The sequence below is a fragment of the Heliconius melpomene genome, chromosome 7, assembly GCF_056956725.1.
Source record: "Heliconius melpomene rosina isolate 202511_hmr_F chromosome 7, ASM5695672v1, whole genome shotgun sequence".
In the NCBI taxonomy this organism is placed as follows: domain Eukaryota; kingdom Metazoa; phylum Arthropoda; class Insecta; order Lepidoptera; family Nymphalidae; genus Heliconius; species Heliconius melpomene.
In genome coordinates, this window is record NC_140395.1 from 14,475,417 (window position 1) to 14,494,403 (window position 18,987).

The 18,987-nt window shown below is 49.1% G+C and overlaps 1 protein-coding gene across 3 annotated transcripts; it reads right to left on the reverse strand.

The window, feature by feature from the left end:
- Positions 1-459: 459 nt before the first annotated feature.
- FASN1 (Fatty acid synthase 1) lies at positions 460-18,962 on the reverse strand. Of its 3 annotated transcripts, none has more exons than XM_085188191.1 (12): positions 18,824-18,962; positions 13,472-13,678; positions 10,246-11,012; positions 9,446-9,994; positions 8,844-9,347; positions 7,778-8,006; positions 7,002-7,483; positions 5,763-6,722; positions 4,839-5,681; positions 3,692-4,434; positions 2,691-3,550; positions 460-2,048 (listed from the first exon to the last, which is right to left on the reverse strand). In XM_085188191.1, the coding sequence occupies exons 2-12, from the start codon at positions 13,635-13,637 to the stop codon at positions 943-945; spliced, it is 7,209 nt and encodes a 2,402-aa protein (XP_085044317.1). In that variant the 5' UTR covers positions 13,638-13,678; positions 18,824-18,962; the 3' UTR covers positions 460-942. The 3 variants fall into 3 exon arrangements, with proteins under 3 accessions (XP_085044317.1, XP_085044315.1, XP_085044316.1); XM_085188189.1 differs by lacking the exon at positions 18,824-18,962 and adding an exon at positions 17,996-18,218; XM_085188190.1 differs by lacking the exon at positions 18,824-18,962 and having other exon boundaries at positions 13,472-14,159.
- Positions 18,963-18,987: the final 25 nt, after the last annotated feature.

Sequence of the window (18,987 nt, forward strand, 5' to 3'; positions counted from 1 at the left end):
AAGGTTGTTTATAAAATTAAATAAATAATTTTTAAAAAGCCTTTTTCTCGCCTGAGTAATTCCTGATATTTTTTTCTAATATTATTAATTTGACCGCATGTCCTATAAAAAGAACACTACCCAAGACTTTACTAGCTTCCTAATAGTTTATGAAAATAGCTAGAATAAACATTGTTGATTGATTGCAAAGGAATCTCGGATTTCAGAGTAAATAGTAGTACGTTAAAAGAAATTTATAAAATCCAGTAACTTCTATCAGTCTCAATTATTTAGAATCAACAGTATTGCGGTGTGCGGGATACAATGTGAAGCGGAGTTCATGCCTTGGAGGTACACAAATCAGACCGCACTGACGGGGTGATATTATCTGTGCCATGAGTACTGTATGGTGATAAAGTCGTGATATAAAAATATGGGAGATGGGGAAAAATATACTTAAGCCAGAATAAAACAAAAATATAAAAATAATAGATTTTTAATCACAGAGCACTTGCGCTGGTTTCGTTATAAATAAATTAGGACAACAACCACACACAGGAACTAACTACTTACACCTACTTACGGACTACGGCCGACCGGCCCCAAAACCCCCCCTTCCCACTTTGCCCAATTTGTCCCATTGTTAATTAACGTTTTATATACAGAAAATTATGTTATAATGAGAAATTTTACAATCGTTAGTATTAGTATTTTAATACAAAATTGCAAATTGTCATCGAACCCATCTCATATAATTTTATATACAAGTTTATATAAATGCACTAATTGTTGATTTTTTTATATTTGGTATATAAAAATATCACTAAGACAGATGTTCTTTTCAAATACTACAAAATGTAGATTACTGGTTACTACCACGACTAATCACTCTGGAGACTGGCGAGTGGAGCGCGAGCGCCTTGGAATGTATCGAATCACACGTCTATAGAAAAGAGAGTGGGACTACGCGTCGGGCGCGCGCGCCTGCAGCGCCGACAGGTGCTCAGTGATAGCGGCGGCGGCGGCGCCGGCCAGGATAGAGCGGTGCGTGCCGGGCAGGCGCCGCACGGCCAGTGCGCCCGCGCACACCGCGCCCAGCCCGTAGTCGTCGGCCAGCGCCACGTAGTTGTCGCTGGCCCTGAACAGTGTGACGGGCGCGAGCAGCTGGCCCGCGGGCTTGTACGCGTCCACCGCGACCAGTTTGCGATAGAAGGCGGCGGCGGCGGCGGCCAGAGCCGCGCGCGCATGCTGCGTGGCGCTCGCTGCTAGCGCCGTGGCCCGCTCCACGCGCTGCTCCCAGCTGGCCAGGCGCTCCAACTCAGCCGACAGTTTGCCCGCGTCCACGTCCTTGAATAGCTGCACGAAGTAGGCCAGCGCGTCCGCCTCGTCGCTCTGCGCGGTGCGCGCGGCACGCTTCTTTTTGCCACGCATGGTGTGCGTGGCCAAGTAGGCGGGCGAGCCATCCACGAGCACGAGGCGCACCTCGCAGCCGGCGCGCTCCAGTTGCAGCGCCATTTCAAAGGCCACGCCGGCGCCGAAGGAATAGCCCAGCAGCGTGTAGGGCGCTCGCGGCTGCAGCGCGCGCATGTGTGTAACGTAGAAGCGCGCCAGTGCGGGCATGTCGCTGAGCGGCGCGGCAGCCGTGCACTGCAGGCCGTATACGGGCGCGCGCACGCCGGCCGCCAACCCGCGCAGCACGTCCACCACGCCCTCGATAGGGTGCACCATGAACACGGGCGGCGTGTCGTCAGCCGCGGGCGCGCTCGGCAACTTCACCACTACCTGCTTGGGCACAAGCTCTCCAAGCGTGGCGAACTGCACCAGCTCGGCGCCCGCCTCCACCTCCGCCTCCTCGCCCGCACCCGCTGACACGCCCGCATCCGCCGCGCCTTCGCCGTCGCCGCCGAGAGCGCGCAGCTTGGCGAAGGTCAGGGCGCGTATCTCCTGCACGCCGAGGACCACGTCGTAGCCGCGTTCCAGGGTCTGCTTGATCTCCGCTCCCATCAACGAATCCATTCCCAACTCGGCCAAGTTGGCAGAGTCCGATACTTTGCTAGGATCCTTTATACCTGCATAACCATTAACATTTTATATTAATAATTTATTGAAATTGGGGCCAAGCACACATTTTAAATTAAACTATGGTAACCGGATTCATCGTGTATATTTTGGCCTCCGAAAATAGTTTTTGATAAACCTCACATGACGAACGATCTGCCAGGTTATTAAAATACATTCAAATATAAATACAGGTCATGGTAGACTCTTACCCACCGCCATACATTTAGAAATCAACATACATTTATCTCATTAAGTTCCAATTTTAATGTACGGTGTAGTTCTTTACATAAGGGAAATCAAAAAGTGGCAGGTGCGTAACGTCGTATTATTATTTAATTTGTCGTCTCCGTCAAGATCTCTCCTCACTTATGATCCTCTGATTAACTTGAAAATTGGTACACACATCCCAATTCAATAAATATATTTTTTTATTTAATTTTTTTAATTACATATAAAGCATATAATTTTTCTTAACTTTTTTATCTATAAAAATTTTTCTCAAGTTTAACAAAGTTAAAACCCGAAATAGAGGGATAAGATTATTACACTCCATTCTCCACATACTAGCTATTTTTCCAGTGCTGTGCCTTTATCAGAGTGAGGAAATTAAAATAATAATTGAGAATCGAATCCACGAACAGTTTACTCACCGAGGATGTTGGCGACGGCGTGCAAGAGGTCCTGCTGCGAAGCGCCAGAGGCCTGGCGCTTGTCGGCCAGCACCATGGAGCCCACCACGGCGTGCGGCCGCGCCAGCAGCGCGCCCAGCGCTTCCATGCACGAAGCGACGCGCTGCGGCAGTGTGCCGCCCACCACGGCCTCGTCGCCGGCCGCCATCGTGTCCACTACCATGCCCACCTCGCCGATGGCGCCCCACTGCACGGCCAGCCCCGGCAGCCCGTCCGCCTGGCGCTGCTCCGCCACGCGCTCCATGGCCGAGTTGGCGAACCCGTAGTTGCTCTGGCCGGGGTTGCCGCGCCCGCACGACACCGACGAGAAGGCCACGAAGTAGTCCAACTCGGGCGCCAGCTCGCGCGACGCCGCGTCCAACGCCTTAGTGCCGTCCACCTTGGGACGCGCGACGGCGCGGAAGTCGTCACGCGTGAGGTTCTCGAGGAAGGCGTCGCGCAGCACGGCGGCCAGGTTGAACACGCCGCCCACGGGCGCTAGCGCGGCCGCCTCTCGCAGCAGAGCGCGCGCGCCCGCGCCCGTTGTGGCGTCGGCCGTGGACACTAACACGCGCACGCCATGTGCGCGCCATCGCCGCACGCACCACGCCTGGTAGCCAGTGCGCACGCCGCTGCGCGAGTTGAACACCAGGCACGTGGCGCCACGCACCACCAGCCACTGCGCAAGCTCCAGCCCAAACCCGCCCAGCCCGCCGACGAGCACGTAGCTCTTGCCGGGGTGGAAGTACGTTCGCGGGATGGCAGACACAAGCTTGGTGGCGGCGTCCTCCTCGCGCACACGCAACAACACCTTACCAATGTGTTTGCCAGTCGCCATGTACCTGCACAAATATAATATTTTAATAATTTTGAATAGAACATAATTTTTTTGAAAAACCATGTGAAATATATTCTTGTCTCATATTTTTAAACATATTTATTTGAATAACAATGTTCGAACGGTTAAAGGTTGAGGTTGATACCTGAAAGCCAGCTCAAGCTGCTGGTCGGTATAGACAGTGGCGGGCAGGGGGCGCACGGCGCCGCTGGCGATGCCTTCCGACACGCAGCGCACCACGGCGCGCTTGTCCTCGTCGTCGCCGGCCGCGTCAAACAGCGCGTCCAGCAGGATGCCGTGGAAGGTGGTGTTCTTCAGGAACACGGCCATGCCCAGTGCCGTGTTGTTGGACATGTCCAGCTTGCCTATTTCCAGGAAGCGGCCACCGGGCGCCAGGCAGCGTACGGAGGCCAGCAGCTTATCGGCGGCCAGTGAGTTGAGCACGAGGTCGACGCCGCGACCGCGCGTGCGGCGCAGCACGAGTTGTTCAAAGGAGGCATCGCGCGAGTTGCCGATGTTCTCGTCAGGCAGCGCGGGGAAGCGCGCACGCAGGAAGGCGCGCTTGTCGGGCGTGCCCACGGTGGCGTACACGGCGCAGCCGGCGTGCAACGCGATGGCGATGGCGGCCTGCCCCACGCCGCCCGTGCCAGCGTGCACTAGCACGGTCTCGCCGCGCCGCATGCGGCCGCGCACGGCCAACGCGTAGTAGGCGGTGGCGTAGGCCACGGGCACGGTGGCGGCCTCCTCCAGGCTCCAGGCAGCCGGCACCTCCCACAGGAAGCCGCGGTCGGCCAGCACGGTGGTGGCGAGCCCCTTGGCGGCCACCATGCCCATCACGCGCTTGCCGCCTGAGTCCCGCCCGCTGAACTCCAATCCCAGGATACAATCCTACCGTTCAATACAATATGTCACTCGACTTGTAGCCCGCAAATTGTGGAATTTGTTTTTTTTCCAGCTTCACGCTGTATCCCGCATATAGTTACCAGAACGATAAAATGAAAATATGAAATGATTCATTTCCCCGAGCGGGAAATGAATCGACTTTTAAAACAAGGACGAGGTTCTCAATCAAATATTTTCCATTTCATATTCGATTCATTTAATTATTTTAAATTCGAATTCGATATTGGATTATTCGATTCGACTTGGGTATGTTTTGTAATATGCAATCATTACAGTTATTTTTCAAACAATATTATAAATCTTTATCCAAATCAATAATATTACATTTAAGGCTGTTTCTGTACAAATAAATTAAAATAGTAGTAATTAGTTAACAGTGAAATTAGTACCTGTCCTGCGAGGTTCCCGGGGAGCGCGTCGGGTGGCAGCTTGCCCGTCGCCAGCATAATGTCACGGAAGTTGAGCGGCGCATAGTGCACGTGGCACAGCTCTCCCCGCGCGGCCTCGTTGGCCCCTCCTGCCGCGCGAGCCTCCGCGAATCGCAGCTCGCTCTCGATCCAGCGCAGCGACGACAGGTCCCCGCGCGTCAGCGTGTTCACGTACGCGTGCTCCACCTGCAGCTGCGCCTCGCCCGCCTCCACCAGCACCAGGTGTCGGTATGAGCCCCACACGCCCGCGCGCAACACGTTCACGGCCAGGTCGCGCGCTACTTGCGCCGCATATCCGGGCGCGTCCGGGTCAAACTGCTCGCGCGCACCTGGCACGTGAAACACACGAAGCGCGCGCCCACCTGCCTCGCCGCGCAGGCACGCGCCCAGCCCCAGCACGCCTGCTGCAGGCGCGCTCGACCAAGCGTACACGCGCAGGGGTTCCCTCTCCGCGCGCTTCAGCGCCTCGCGCAGTTCGTCTACCCACGCGTAGGCGCCGTCGTCCGCCACCTCCACGATCACGCGCGCTTCTGGCAGCGCAGGCGTGCGTCGCGCCAGCACGTACTCGCAGTTGGAGGCTACCTGGCGCGACACAGGGATGAGGCCGGCCATCTGCAACGCGCGCCGCGCCTCTCTCGCCTCCAGCGTACCGTGCGGCTCTTCAAGCAGCATCATGCCGGCGTCGCCCAGCGCGGCCGCCAGGTGCGCCAGCACTGCGGGCCCGTGTCGCGACAACACGTCGGCCGCGATCACCAGATGGCAGTCGGAGTCAGGCGCTGCGTTGCGGGCATCCTTGTTCGTTATCTTTAAAAAGTTATACATACTATTAATTAAAGTTATATACTTAATGAATGTTTACGAAACGAATGACATGATAATACAGACCTTGATGCCGAGAGGCTGCAGAACGGCGGTGTAGGGGGCGGTCTGCGCTCCGGCCGCCAGGACCGCCTCCACGCGCACCTGCGGCTCGCCCTCCAGCACGGCCAGCGAGAGTGGCGACAGCAGCGCCTCGGGCGCGCGCTCGAGCGCTACTTCCACCACCTTGAGGCGCAACGAGCCCGCGTTTTCCAGCACCAGTTGCAGGGAGACGGTGAGCGCGTCGCGCTTGGAGCGCGAGGTGTCCTCGGTGCCGACGGCGGCGTTATCGTAGGGGAGGAACACGTATTTCTCGAGCTTGGGCGCGGGCTGCGGGTTGGCGCGGCGCGGCGCAAGGTTGGTCTTGACGCCGCGGAACTCGACACCGCCGGCGGTGGTGACATCGACGTCGCGGCGTACACGCACGGGCAGCGAGGCGGGGTCGCCGGCGCGCGCCGCCAGTGCGGCCGCGTGCGCCGCGGGGTCGATGAGCGCGCGCTGCAGGCGCGTGGGCACGTACAGCTCGCGCGTGTCGGTGCCGATGATGCCGAACTGAAGCATGGTGTCCATGAAAGATATCCAGTTGTCTTCCCAGAGGAGCGTACCGGAGGTGCCGAGCGCGTCGGCGTCGCGGATGCCGCGGAATACGCCGGAGTAGTTGTACCCGCGCAGGCGCAGCTCCTTGTACACGTCGTCGGCCTGCAGAGGCAGCAGGTCGGGATGATGGGGGCCCTGGTCTTGCTCGTCGCCGGGGGGTAGACGCTCGGCGACTGGATCGCGTGCGAGTCGCACGGTGCCGCACACAGCCACGGCGCCGCCTTCGCACACCTCGAACTCGCCAGAGCCCTCCAGGATGTTAATGAGGAAGCGCACGGGTGCGTCGCGGGACATGATAGTAGCGCGCTTAAACTGGACATTTTCGAGAACTACGGGAGTTTCTTCTGGCTTTTTGTTATGTAACTTTGCAAGCGTTTTCCACACGAGAGTCTAGATTAAAAAAAAAATAAGTAAAGTTATAATTAAGGCTATAATATAATATTTTATTGTTATAAACATCAGCCGTGTCAGCCCGTATCCCCACTTTCAGCCAAAATCTCAAGGATCTCTTAACGTCGGGGCTTTTGGCTTGATATCAGAGCGAAGAAATGGAAATATTAAGAAATAATATCCATTCTTATGCCCATGCGCCAAGACGGCCTCTAATATTAACCATTTCATCTTTTCGACTGGGAATCAGATGCAAATTGGACTCGCTTGAACACTTACAATATATCCGGTAGCGGGAAAGAGTATCCGGCCATCGATGTTGTGCCCGGCGACGAAGGCGTCCTCGTTTTTGGAGAGATCGTACTCGACGACGTTCTCTCCGGAGCGCGCGGCGCCGTAGTGCGCCACACTCCACTCCACGCCGTGGTCCCAGCGCACGCGCGCCGCCAGCGCTGGCGTGCCGCGCGACACGGGAAAGCGCGGCGCCGGGTACAGCGCGCCCGGCCGCGGCTGCGCGCCCGCTGCGTGCAGGCGGCCCAGCGCCGCCAGCAGGTGGGCGCACGCGTCGGGCGCGTCGCGGCGCACGAGCGGCACGTGCGCGGCGCCGGGCGCCGGCCGCGCCCGCTTTAGCACCGCCTGCAGCAGCGCGTGCGGCGCCACCTCCACCATCACGGCCCGTTCCGGGATCTCCAGCACGGCATCGGCGAACCGCACTGGCGAGAGCAGATTGTTCACGTGGTATGCAGCGTCGCTGAGCTTAGCTGGAAAGTGTGGACGTTTTTATTTTATCGTTTTATTTTTATTTGATCTTAAAATATTTTAAGTCTCACTGCACAACAACGACCTCTAGGCTTTTATTAAAAAAGCAATATTAATCCGCTCAGTAATTTCAAAGTGATATTTAAATTTAACGCGATCGACGGATCAACTGTTGTCTGTGTAGAGGACCTCACTCAGTACCTATCCATTTCATCACCATGTATGTTCGTCGATTTTCAGTGGTACGGCAGATATTTGAGAATTTGTAATTTTTACAATAAAACGACTTAACACACCGAGGTCCGAGTTCCACTGGTCCTTGGGTAGCGAGGAGGAGATCCAGCGCGACGAGCGTGGCTTGGGCTCGGGGATGACGCGCTCCAGCGAGCGACGCAGCAGCGGCGCGGCCGCCGCTATGTACTTGCTGTGGAACGCCACGCCCGAGCTGTTGACGCGGCGCGCGAACACGCCCTCCGCCGTCAGCGTCGCCACGAACTTCTCCACCGACTCCACCGGACCTGATATCTGCGACACGCATTGATCACACCGCTGATTAAAGTGTTTATTATATATATTGATTAGACAAGCCAATATAACATACAAAAAATACTAATAATTAAAAACAGTACAAATGTTTAAATATGTTTCACATCATACATCACTCTTACAGGCTAGCTCAATATGATTATAAATAAAAACAGGTATTCTAAAACTTAAAATCCTACACCTACATTAAAAACAATAAAAAAAAATTAAACCAAGTGCCTTCTAAAATAACAATAATTATTATTCAATAATTTATACTACTTTATATATGACAATAGGGAAAGTGTTTTATAAAATTTTAACATTTCCTTATACTTTTATTTCCGTGTATCCCATTATCTTTATAGATAGATAGATAGATAAAATTCTTTATTGCATACACAAACTATAAGTACAATAAAAAAAAAAAGTACGATATAATTTAGATTAAAAATACTTTATAATTTAGATTAAAAAAATAATTTTGAATAAGATTAAAAAAAAGAAGATTGCACCTGTCTCACAGCAATTTAAACTCAATTTCATAATTCAGGGGATTTTTATATTTTTTAAAACGTAACCTGTATGTATTTTTTCGGCTCATCTTTTGATTAAGTTTGTAGAAAACCACATAGGATATAAATTATTTTTCCTTCTTATCTTTTTTGGAACGCAAGCTACAATCACGTGACTTATTCTTATATCTAACTTGCATAATGTCATAGAAGCAAAAAGCTGAGAGTCACAAATGAAGATGAATGTAGAATATTAGGATGTCTCCTTTAATTATATATTACTAAGTAACTTATTATGTATATTACTAAGCGAGTGCCTCACCGTGACGCTGTCGGCGGCGTTGTGGCAGGCGGGCACGACGTCGGGCGGGCAGCGCGCCACGCACTGCTCCCACGAGAGCCCCACGGCCGCCATGGCGCCGCGCGGCAGGCCTGCGTCCACGATGCTGCGCCCGCGCCAGTACGCCGCCAGCACGGCCTGCTCCGCCGTGAGCGTGTCGTCCGCGTACGCGCACCCGATCTCGCCCACGGAGTGGCCCACGATGCCGTCGGGGCGCACGCCGACCGCGCGCAGTACGTCCACCAGCGCCACCTGCACGGCGGCGATGGAAACGAAGGACACCACCACGTCGTCGAAGACGGCGTCCGGCGCATCGGCCAGCGCGTGCAGTAGGTCCACGCCGTGCGGCTGCAGCGCGGCGGCGGAGCGCTGCACGCTGGCAGCGAAGGCGGGCAGGCGCAGCAGTGTGCGCGCCATGCCCGCCCACTGCGACCCCATGCCCGAGAACACAAACCACACCGGCCGCGGCGGCCCGCTCTCCACCTCCTATGAATTAAAAATTTGTCGAATATTTCAAATGTTCTTTTTTCTGGCAATTGTAATTATATTATAGTATATGTCTGTTTCTAACAAACGTGTCTCACCGTGATCTCCTCTATGGGCGGGTCGGCGAGCAGGCGGAACCCGCGAAAGCCGTGGCCGGGGATGTTCTGCGCATGCACGGCGTCCAGCAATGCGTGCAGCTCGGCGTCGGCGGGGTGCTCGGACGCCAGCGCCAGCAGCTCGGCAGCCGCCGCTTCCGTGCGGCCCGAGGCCAGCACGAGACGCGGCACGGCATAGGCGGCGGGCGGCGGGCGCGCGCCCCGCTCCGACTCTAGGATCACGTGCGCGTTGGCGCCGCCGAACCCAAACGAGTTGACAGCCACGAGCCCGCCCTCCCACGGAGTATTGCGGTCCACCACGCGGATGCGCCCGTCGCTGAGCGCCGGGATCTCCTTGTTGGGCTCCTTGTAGTGCAGGTTGGCGGGTATCACGCCGCGCTCCATGGCCACCACCACCTTAGCGATAGAACACAGCCCGGACGCGGGCTCCGAGTGCCCCATGTTGGACTTCACCGACCCGAGCAGCAGGGGCGTCTTGCGATCCTTGCAAAAGAACTCTGCGATCGCGTTTACTTCTTGAGGGTCTCCGACCTGGAAACATTTACATCTTTATAAGGAAAAAATACAGAAACGGAATATTGATGCAGCTTTTAATTCACTTCTTAATGCTATTTTATGACCAAGACTGTTTATAAGGATAATATATGTCGTGCCTGCATCACAAGCGTCGTTTTCATAAGTAAGCCAAATAAAAGTTAACAAACACAGAGATTCTTCGACCTTTGTGAAACTCAATAATAATAATAAACATTCGTTTTCAAGAAAGAATATATAGAAGATACCTTAGTGCCCGTTCCGTGGGCTTCGACGTAGACCACGTCCTGTGGCCTGAGGCCCGCCTCGGCGAAGGTCTCCTCGGCGAGGCGTCGCTGCACGTCACCGGACGGGAAGGTGATGCCCTGCTCCTTGGCGCCGTCCGTATTCATGCGCGCGCCGCGCACGGTGGCGTATACGCGCCGCGCGGCCCCGCGCCGCTGCAACAGCACGGCTACGGCCGCCTCCGAGCGCACATAGCCACGCCCGCCCGCGTCGAAGGCAGCGCAGCGCCCCTCTGGCGACAGCATGCTGAGGCGGTGGAAGTTGAGTGAGTTGGCGGGCTTGAGGCACAGGTTGGCGCCGGCCACCACGGCCGCGTCACACTGGCCTGCGCGCAGCGCTGCCGCCGCCTGCGCCAGCGCGAACATGGAGCTGGAGCAGGCCGTGTCCAGCGCGTACGAGGGGCCCTTCAGGTCGAACGTGTACGAGATGCGGTTGGCGAACATGGCGCGGCAACAGCCCGTCAGTGCGTAGCCGTTGATCTTGTCGGGGTCGGCGGTCCACAGCTCCTCGGTCTCGGAATTGGAGACGCCCACGAACACGCCAGTGCGCGAGCCACGCAGCTCAGCGGGGTTCAAGCCCGCGTCCACGATTACTTCGTGCGTGAGCTCCAGCAGCAGCCGCAGCTGTGGGTCCATGAGGTTGGCCTGCTTCGCGTGCACGCCGAAGAACGTGGCGTCGAAATGTGCCAGGTCTTTGAGCTTGCCATTACGTTCGGGCAGTCCGTGCAATCCTGCCACATATCAATGATAATATGTTCAGAAATATGCGTTTTAAATAAAGTTTTGTTAATCTATCTATCTATATATATAAAATCGAAATGTCACTCACTCATCACCAAATCTCAGAAAGTACAAGTGCTAGGAATCTCAAATTTTGCATAGGAGTTATTTATAGGACGTAGGTGCTCGCTAAGACGGGAATTTGTAATATTCGACTTCTAAGGGGTTGTTTTTGTGGTTGAAAGTTTGTATGAAACTTCGTTCTTACAAATGCTAGGAGTCTCAAAAATTTGCATGGACGTCACTTATAAGACGTAGGTACTTATGGAGACAGAAATTAATAATAAAGTAGTTCACGCAGGCGAAGCCGCGGGCGGGCCGCTAGTATTCGTATAAACGTGTATATTTCGTTATAATCGTCCCTGCAGGGGTAACGAGCTTCTCCTCCGTGGCAGGCGACAAGTAAAGCAGTCGGTCACTAGTAGCGAGTACAGCGGGACACGTGACGTGACACGGGATCGATAGCCGCGGCCGACACGCGCGCGCCCTTCGCTGTCGCGCTACTTGTTTTAATAAATACTAACATGAATATTGAATATATTACACGTCATGATTAATAGCAATTTCAAATTTCAATATTAAGATTAAATAAATAACAAAATAAACAAATAATGGGAGAAGCTTCTAAATTAAAAGTCTAACATTGCACTGTATGAAGGCCCGACATTGTCCTAAAACTATAACTAATTTTTGATGTCAGAGTTATCCTATTGTTTCACCATTGATTAAAAACTTTTACTGTCATCTAACAGGCCCCGATCTCTGCCCGTTGTATTAGTTCTGAAGGCGCTGAAGTTGTATGATGGGATGGGATTACACTGATGGCAATCCTAGATAGGTACCAATTAATTACCAATACTGCTTGGATTGACTGTTTTCCCCCCATACTCGTGGGACTAGTATGGATATTGAAAAAAGAAAAAACACAAAGAATTACGATAACGAAGGAGTTTTAGAGTCCGCTTCGGATTCCGGAGTTGTGCGTCGCACATGGCGAAAGCGAAAGCCTGTAAAAGGTGGAGACGATACAGGGTCGGAAACTGAGCCAGCTCGTGTTTCCAAGTGCCATACTGCGAGGAGAGGTAGGCCTCGGAAAGTACTTGGCACTTGACTGACATGAACACGTAGAGAACAGCGGCAGAGGGAGGTAAATTTAGAGAGGATCACAGCATGACAGGTGTGCCCAGACGACGGACGCGCAAAGTGTTTTGGCGGTAGAAGATAGGAGAGATACTTCTATGTATTAAGCTGAAGAACGTTTGTATGGATTTTTTTCTAAATCGGCACTGATTTTTATAAAATTTGACATTTAGACTCTTAAAAATATTTTATCGAACACGTGTTTCATGGCTTTTTAGAATTCACCCCTAAGGGTCCAAATAGCAGGCGAAGCTGCTCGCGTCCGCTAGTACTTACATAAAATTAATGTAATAACCTAAGCTTTTCTCGAGTTCATTTAAATAGATATTTCTGCTGTAGGTACTTGAAATACGTAAATTTTAGGTCATCAACAAGTACCGTCCGGCCACTCTAGGCCGTCGTGGCGCAGCGGCACAAGGGTGTGAGTGTCTTAACACTAGGTTCCCTCTGCGTACCCTGCTGTGTGCGGAATACAGCGTGAAGCTGATTTATTTTTATCAACAAGTAGGTATTTGTTGATATATGTTTTTGGATAAAAAATAACCAAAATGAATGAATGAAGTTTATCAAATTTCTAAAAATAAAATATAATCATGAAGAGCTATGCGATGACTACACTTGTATCTGGAGTGTCTTTGTTATCGATGACGGCGCTGCGCACACTATTCCTGTGCTCGCGAGAAGAACGCGAGCGATGTCGGTTTTGTTATTTTTCAAATGAGTAATGAGGACAATTACTTATGTAATTGTTTATTGTTTGCCCACTTATATCCTCAAGGAAAATTAAATAAGGATAGAGAATTGGATTAACTTGGTTTCCCAACACCCAAGACGCGAGATGCGACAGACGCGTAGGGCGTAGGCACCCATCTATTTGTATGTGACTCGGTTTAATAGTTATAAAATGAAAGATCCAGATATTTATATTAAACTGTTTTGATCAAAGAAATAATTATTTACTTTTATGAAAGTACGCAACATAACAAACAAGCTACATTTCTTGTATAATAAATTGACCTTTTCAGGTCGTACGAATCTTCTGCTCTTATCAGATATCAGCATGATTCTAGCCTAGTCTACCCGCTGAGACGCACATGCATATATGTACCTACACTCGAATCGAGACCGAAGTTGAAATTAAATCGAATAAGAGAAGCCCTCACCGTGCAGCGAACATTGGCTGGCGGTCGCGCGACCCGAGCTGAATTACACTACAATACACGAGCCGCTATTGTGCGTCAATTTTAGTCAAATTAGTGGGTTAACTCACCAGGCGTCCAGCGACGGTCATCGGCCGTGACGAGGTCCACGCCGTCGAATAGCTGCTGCGCGAACTCATCAATGTTGTCGGACTCGGGTAGGCGGCCCGACAGGCCTGTCAGCACCACGTCATCCGCGTCGCCCGCGCGGCTCCCGTTCATCATGGCACTCGGCATCTTGCTCCTTCGTAGTTTTCACCGTATACAATATCTCGTATCTGCAAGCAAACAGCCTTGTCAGCTCCGAACGGTGCCAACATTTACGAGTGCGTGTTTCCGAGAGGCGGAGGTGAGCGACGACAAGCCGCTCGCGAGGAGGTGCACACGTCAAGTGAAGCTGCGGCCGCGCGACGTGCGGTTAAAAGGGCGCGATAGCGGGGTCGCGACCCGTCCACGTTTCCATGAGACCCTGCGCGTCTTATCACTTAGCAAGGACGACCAAGGTCGACCTCTCCGGCTCTCTCGCGTCACTCTTCCATATCGTCATTTGGCAACTCAGCAGTTTGCGACGCGGGAAGGATTAAGGAGAAACATTTCCGTCGTGAAATTTTTATTATACCATTGACCGATTCGACCTTCGCGAGATATCTGCGACGACAGACGGTCTTTTGACCTCTCGATTGACTTGCGCGTATCGTAATTTCTAAACGAGCATAACATGAGTAAATAAAAGTAATTATATTAAAGACTGTCCGCGGGCCACTGCTTCCCCCACCGGCCGCGACGACGACAATGACGGCATCGTGGCAGGTCACTGGTCGCCGCAGCCGCTGTGGGCTGCTGCTGCACCCATTGTATTCAAGAACTGGACACTATTATGCCTCGAAGGGATGATGGAACTATATTTTCAGTTTACGAGACATTGCGCGCTAGATGTTTTATTTTTCAATTACAATATCAATATAATTACATACAAATATTAATTAAATATAAAGATAATTAGTTTAATAAATTCCACTTACGTAACAAAAACAGTCTGTAACATAACTTATTTGTTTGATTTATTATTTATTTTTTTATTGGGAAACAAATAGCGCTTACAATACTTAAAGCTAATACCTACATATCTACATTACATTAACCAATAACGTTTCCACTTCTATGAGTGGAATGAATACGAAAAAGAAGAGCTTTATACATACACTAGCGGCTCGCCTGCGGCTTCGCCTGCTTGAACTACATGATTATTCTTTTAATAAACAGAGTTGACTGACAGTCAAATGTGTTGATGTCAATGAATAATTTAATTTACTCGTTCAGAAACAGCCTTAAATGTTGAATTATTAATTTGTGTAAGGATTTATAATTTTATTTGTAAAATAACTGTAATGATTGCATATTACAAAAAATACCCAAATTGAATCGAATAATCCAATATCGAAATCGAATCCAAAATAAGGAATCGAATATCGAATCGAAAATATTTAATTGAAAATCTCCTTCTTGTTTTGAAAGTCGGTTAAAAATACACATTTATCACAAACTAATACATATATGGACCGTTTATTTTGAAAGTGGTGTAATTCCATTTTTGAGAAAAATGAGCTATCACGTAATTCATGCTTAATTTAATGTAATTTTTTTATATATAACTAGTCCGTGTTTAATTTCTCAAAAAAATACCATGTTTTGAACAACTTAAAATCGTTCGGTAAATGAAATTGCATAATCATCGACATACTAATCTTTAATTTTCTCGAAACAAAAGAAAATGGACTTACACCACTCTCAAAATAAACGGTCCATATTATAAAATTTACATTCAAACCGATTTTAATGAAACAAATTTTAGATGTTAACCCGAGTTAAAACAAAGCAATAGGTGGTACTTCCGGAGATAAACGTGACGTACATACGGACAGACAACCAACAAATTTAAAAAAATGCTTTCTATATATATATATATATATATATTTTAGGTGTCTGTCCATTTCTATCCACTTTAGTCAAAAATTCTAAATGTACAGACATAACATTTTTATTATTTTATTATATAAGAGATAAAAAATGAACAAAACATAAACAAACTAGGTATATAAAGGAGATGAAAAGTTGCTCAATTACAAATTAAATTAATCTTAATGGTAATAATCATTAAAACTATGTACAAAAGAAAAGGTTAAGATTTTCGTTTCGGCTGACAATTGTTATAGACTTGATTCGACGGAATCGACACTGACATCAGATTTGATGTATCAACGAGTCTCTGTGACAGGACGACTGCAGGTGGAGTGAGAACCAAACAAATTTTTCAGCTTTATAATTGATAGAAATAAACATAATTCTCAGATGTAGTTTTCTCAACATCCTACTGAGACCGCAAATGGTAAACAAAGTAATATACCCGTAGGTACGTACGTGCGCTGTTCACTTTCCTTGTTTACTTACCGACAAGCCGCAAAGGCAGCCAGCAATACAGATGAGGTAAAATAGACAACACCACGACGGTGTCAGCAGTGCTTGGGAAATCCAATAACAATAAGGCAAATACTAAATGTAGGTATTCTGTATTATTATTGGTAAAACAACGACGAGCAGACCAGCAATCAACAAAAACATGTTACATATGGACAAATGAGCACACAACAGGCCAGAGGCCAGGGCCAGAGGCCAGGGCCAGAGGCAGAGGGAACCTGGTGTCAAGACACTCCGTTCCCTACTTAGTGTCTAGCGGTTCTCACAATCTCACATTCTTAAGCGCCACGCCGCCGACGCATGCTTCTTCGTGCGCACATTTCCTTATTTAAATATATTATATAGTTTTCTTATTACATTGACATTTTCTTAAAATCTATTTACTGTATTCATGTAAAATATAACTGACACAAAATGTACGCAGAAAGGAATTTTATACATACGTTTATTGTATTATATTTATTACATAAAATATCTTTGCTGTATCTATATGTGGTATAATATTTATTTATATGTTAGTCGTAATATTTTATCGTACTTTTTCAAACCTGGCACCTGGAAAAATTATACCAGAGATGATATTTTGTCAAAAAAGTAAAAGTTGTAGGAGAAACCGATGGACCTACCCCTGTAGGTCCGTTAACAATGTAATGTAGATATTATATTTGCAGTTACAGTATCCGTGTGCTATGGAGTCAATGCAATAATCTCACGATAAGGAAGCATAACACATAAATATTATTCAGCTGCTGTAATAGGTACTTACTATAATTACCATTATATTAAATTCAATTTTACTAACAATTTACTATATTTTTTATTTGACTTATAATTTGAATATTCAAATTATGAGTTTTGTACGATTCACAAGTACGAGCAACTGGCGTACCTGACGTGGAAACCTAGCAGCCCATCTAATCTCTAAGAAAAGGAAGTTGTGGCGCGAGCCGCAGTGTACTTGATGCTTTAACAAAAATGCATAAACGATACAATATAAACATTGCCGAGTGCATATTATTAGACATTAATAAACTGCCATCCGCTCTTTTCTAAGGATTACGTAGCTTATTTAAATATTTCAAATAATATGTATGTACATAATTGTTTAATATATGATACCTATCATTTTCTTATTAGCATAGCATAGTGGTTAAATAAATTAAACAGTTTCATATAAAACTGTAAGTAATGTATTTTTTCATAATCCTTATTTTTTATAACTAGTAATCGCGAGGTCTTCATTGTATTCGCAAACTTCTCTGTCTAGATATTAAAATATTTTTGAATGTAATAACATATCTTGTGGTATTATAATGACAATCTGAGATATTTACTATGCTACATTTATCCTACTCAATACCTGCCATGGCGTCTAATTGTCCTCCGATATGTCCAGGTGTGAACACGAGCGAGGCGCGTGACGTCACCACGCCACGTTCTGTACTGGTGGTGCTGGTGAGGCACCAGTGTCGCATCGCACCACCGCACCATCCTGCTTGGTTTGCGGTAAACCTCACTACCACTTTGTAAAATACTCCAAATGTCATAAATATCATTGAAATTACGCATCAGCTAAATTGTTAGTCGTTAAAACTAAATATTTTAATATATGTATAGTATAATAGTATGCACAAACAAACTGTTATTTACAATATGTTTATAGTATGTACGTAGTGGCTAGGGACTGGACTGGGAGGTGGTGGTGGCGGTACCGCTAGTGTGTCTGACTCGCGCCCATATCAGCTGATCGATAGTTACAGTTCTGTAACTGCAGCAAGCCAACGTTACTACTTTTGTTCATGTTATCAAATTAAGTAGTAATGCAAGCAAAAGCCTTTTTTCAAGTGCACTTAATAATAAGTATATGCCTTAATAATAAGGCACTTGAAAAAAAGCTATGAATAACAATAAATGAGTGTTGTCTCGTTTGTTTAATGACAACGGATTAACGCGCATTGCGTCACAGCTCTATTCTCTCTGTCGTAAATGCCGCCTGGCGCATAGGCACATAGCATGTGCCGCAGCAGCATACAGGTGTCTCATGGGTATAGGGGCTTTTGGTAATTCATTGAATTCTAATAAGAGTTGATAATTGTGTCACAAAGTTTGTGTGTACTTACTTATAATAGAAGTAATGCACAATTGCACAAAGCGTGAAGGAAGGGCCTTGGTCCACGATCGGGCAGGTCGCGTCGGTGCCGCTCCACCACTCCTCAGGTGCTCCGGGAGCTTGTGGGTATCGACCGGCAGTCGATATTCGGTGCGAACTCGGAGGCGAGCGCGAGGCGATGACACGCGCGTATATCGACGCCCGGCGCGATCGCGACTGTGACTCAGAGGACGGCTCCTTGCGCGAATACCTAGCGGGGGGGGGGGGGGGGCGGGGGCGCGTTGCCATGGTGCGAGATCAGGCCACGTGCATGCGGCCAATGAGGGCCGCGCGCGCCCGCGTCCCCCGCCACCCCACGCCCCGCACGCGCCCCACGGCGCGAGCACGCGCCCGCCACGCCGCCCAGCGGGGACCCACTACCAGCACCTCCAAACTCAAAGCTACGACCCATACTGGCGAAACGTGTTTTGTTTTCGTAAACAAAAATTCATGATAAAACGAGTAATAATATTCGAGATCGCTTAATAATGAATCTGTACTGTCGGATGCGACCGTGCGTGGTGGGTGGTGGTGGTGGGTCGCGGCGTTACCGTAAAGCTGGCCTAATATAGAGCCATGTTCAATAAACAAATTTTATTTGAGACATGGATAATTTTTAGATATAAGCTACCTACAAATACCATATCTCAAAAATACATAAAACCACGAAGCACATTTGTTAAATTAAAAGCATCAGAATTGAAAGAAATCAGCTTTACGCTGTCCCGCAGATAGCAGGGTAGGCAACACCGCCGGATTCTGGAGGCATTGCGTATCGAGTGAACATATCATCGCTAACCTGCTGTCCTGCTGTCCTGCTGTCCTGCTGTCCTCTCAGCGTCCGTGCGTGCGACTCCGCGCGTGCTCTCCGTCTTATTGGGCGGCCTCGCGTGTTGCGTGCCTGTACTATAGAGAAGTAATCTGTTAATTGTTTCATGTAATTATACAGCTATACAGCGGTAC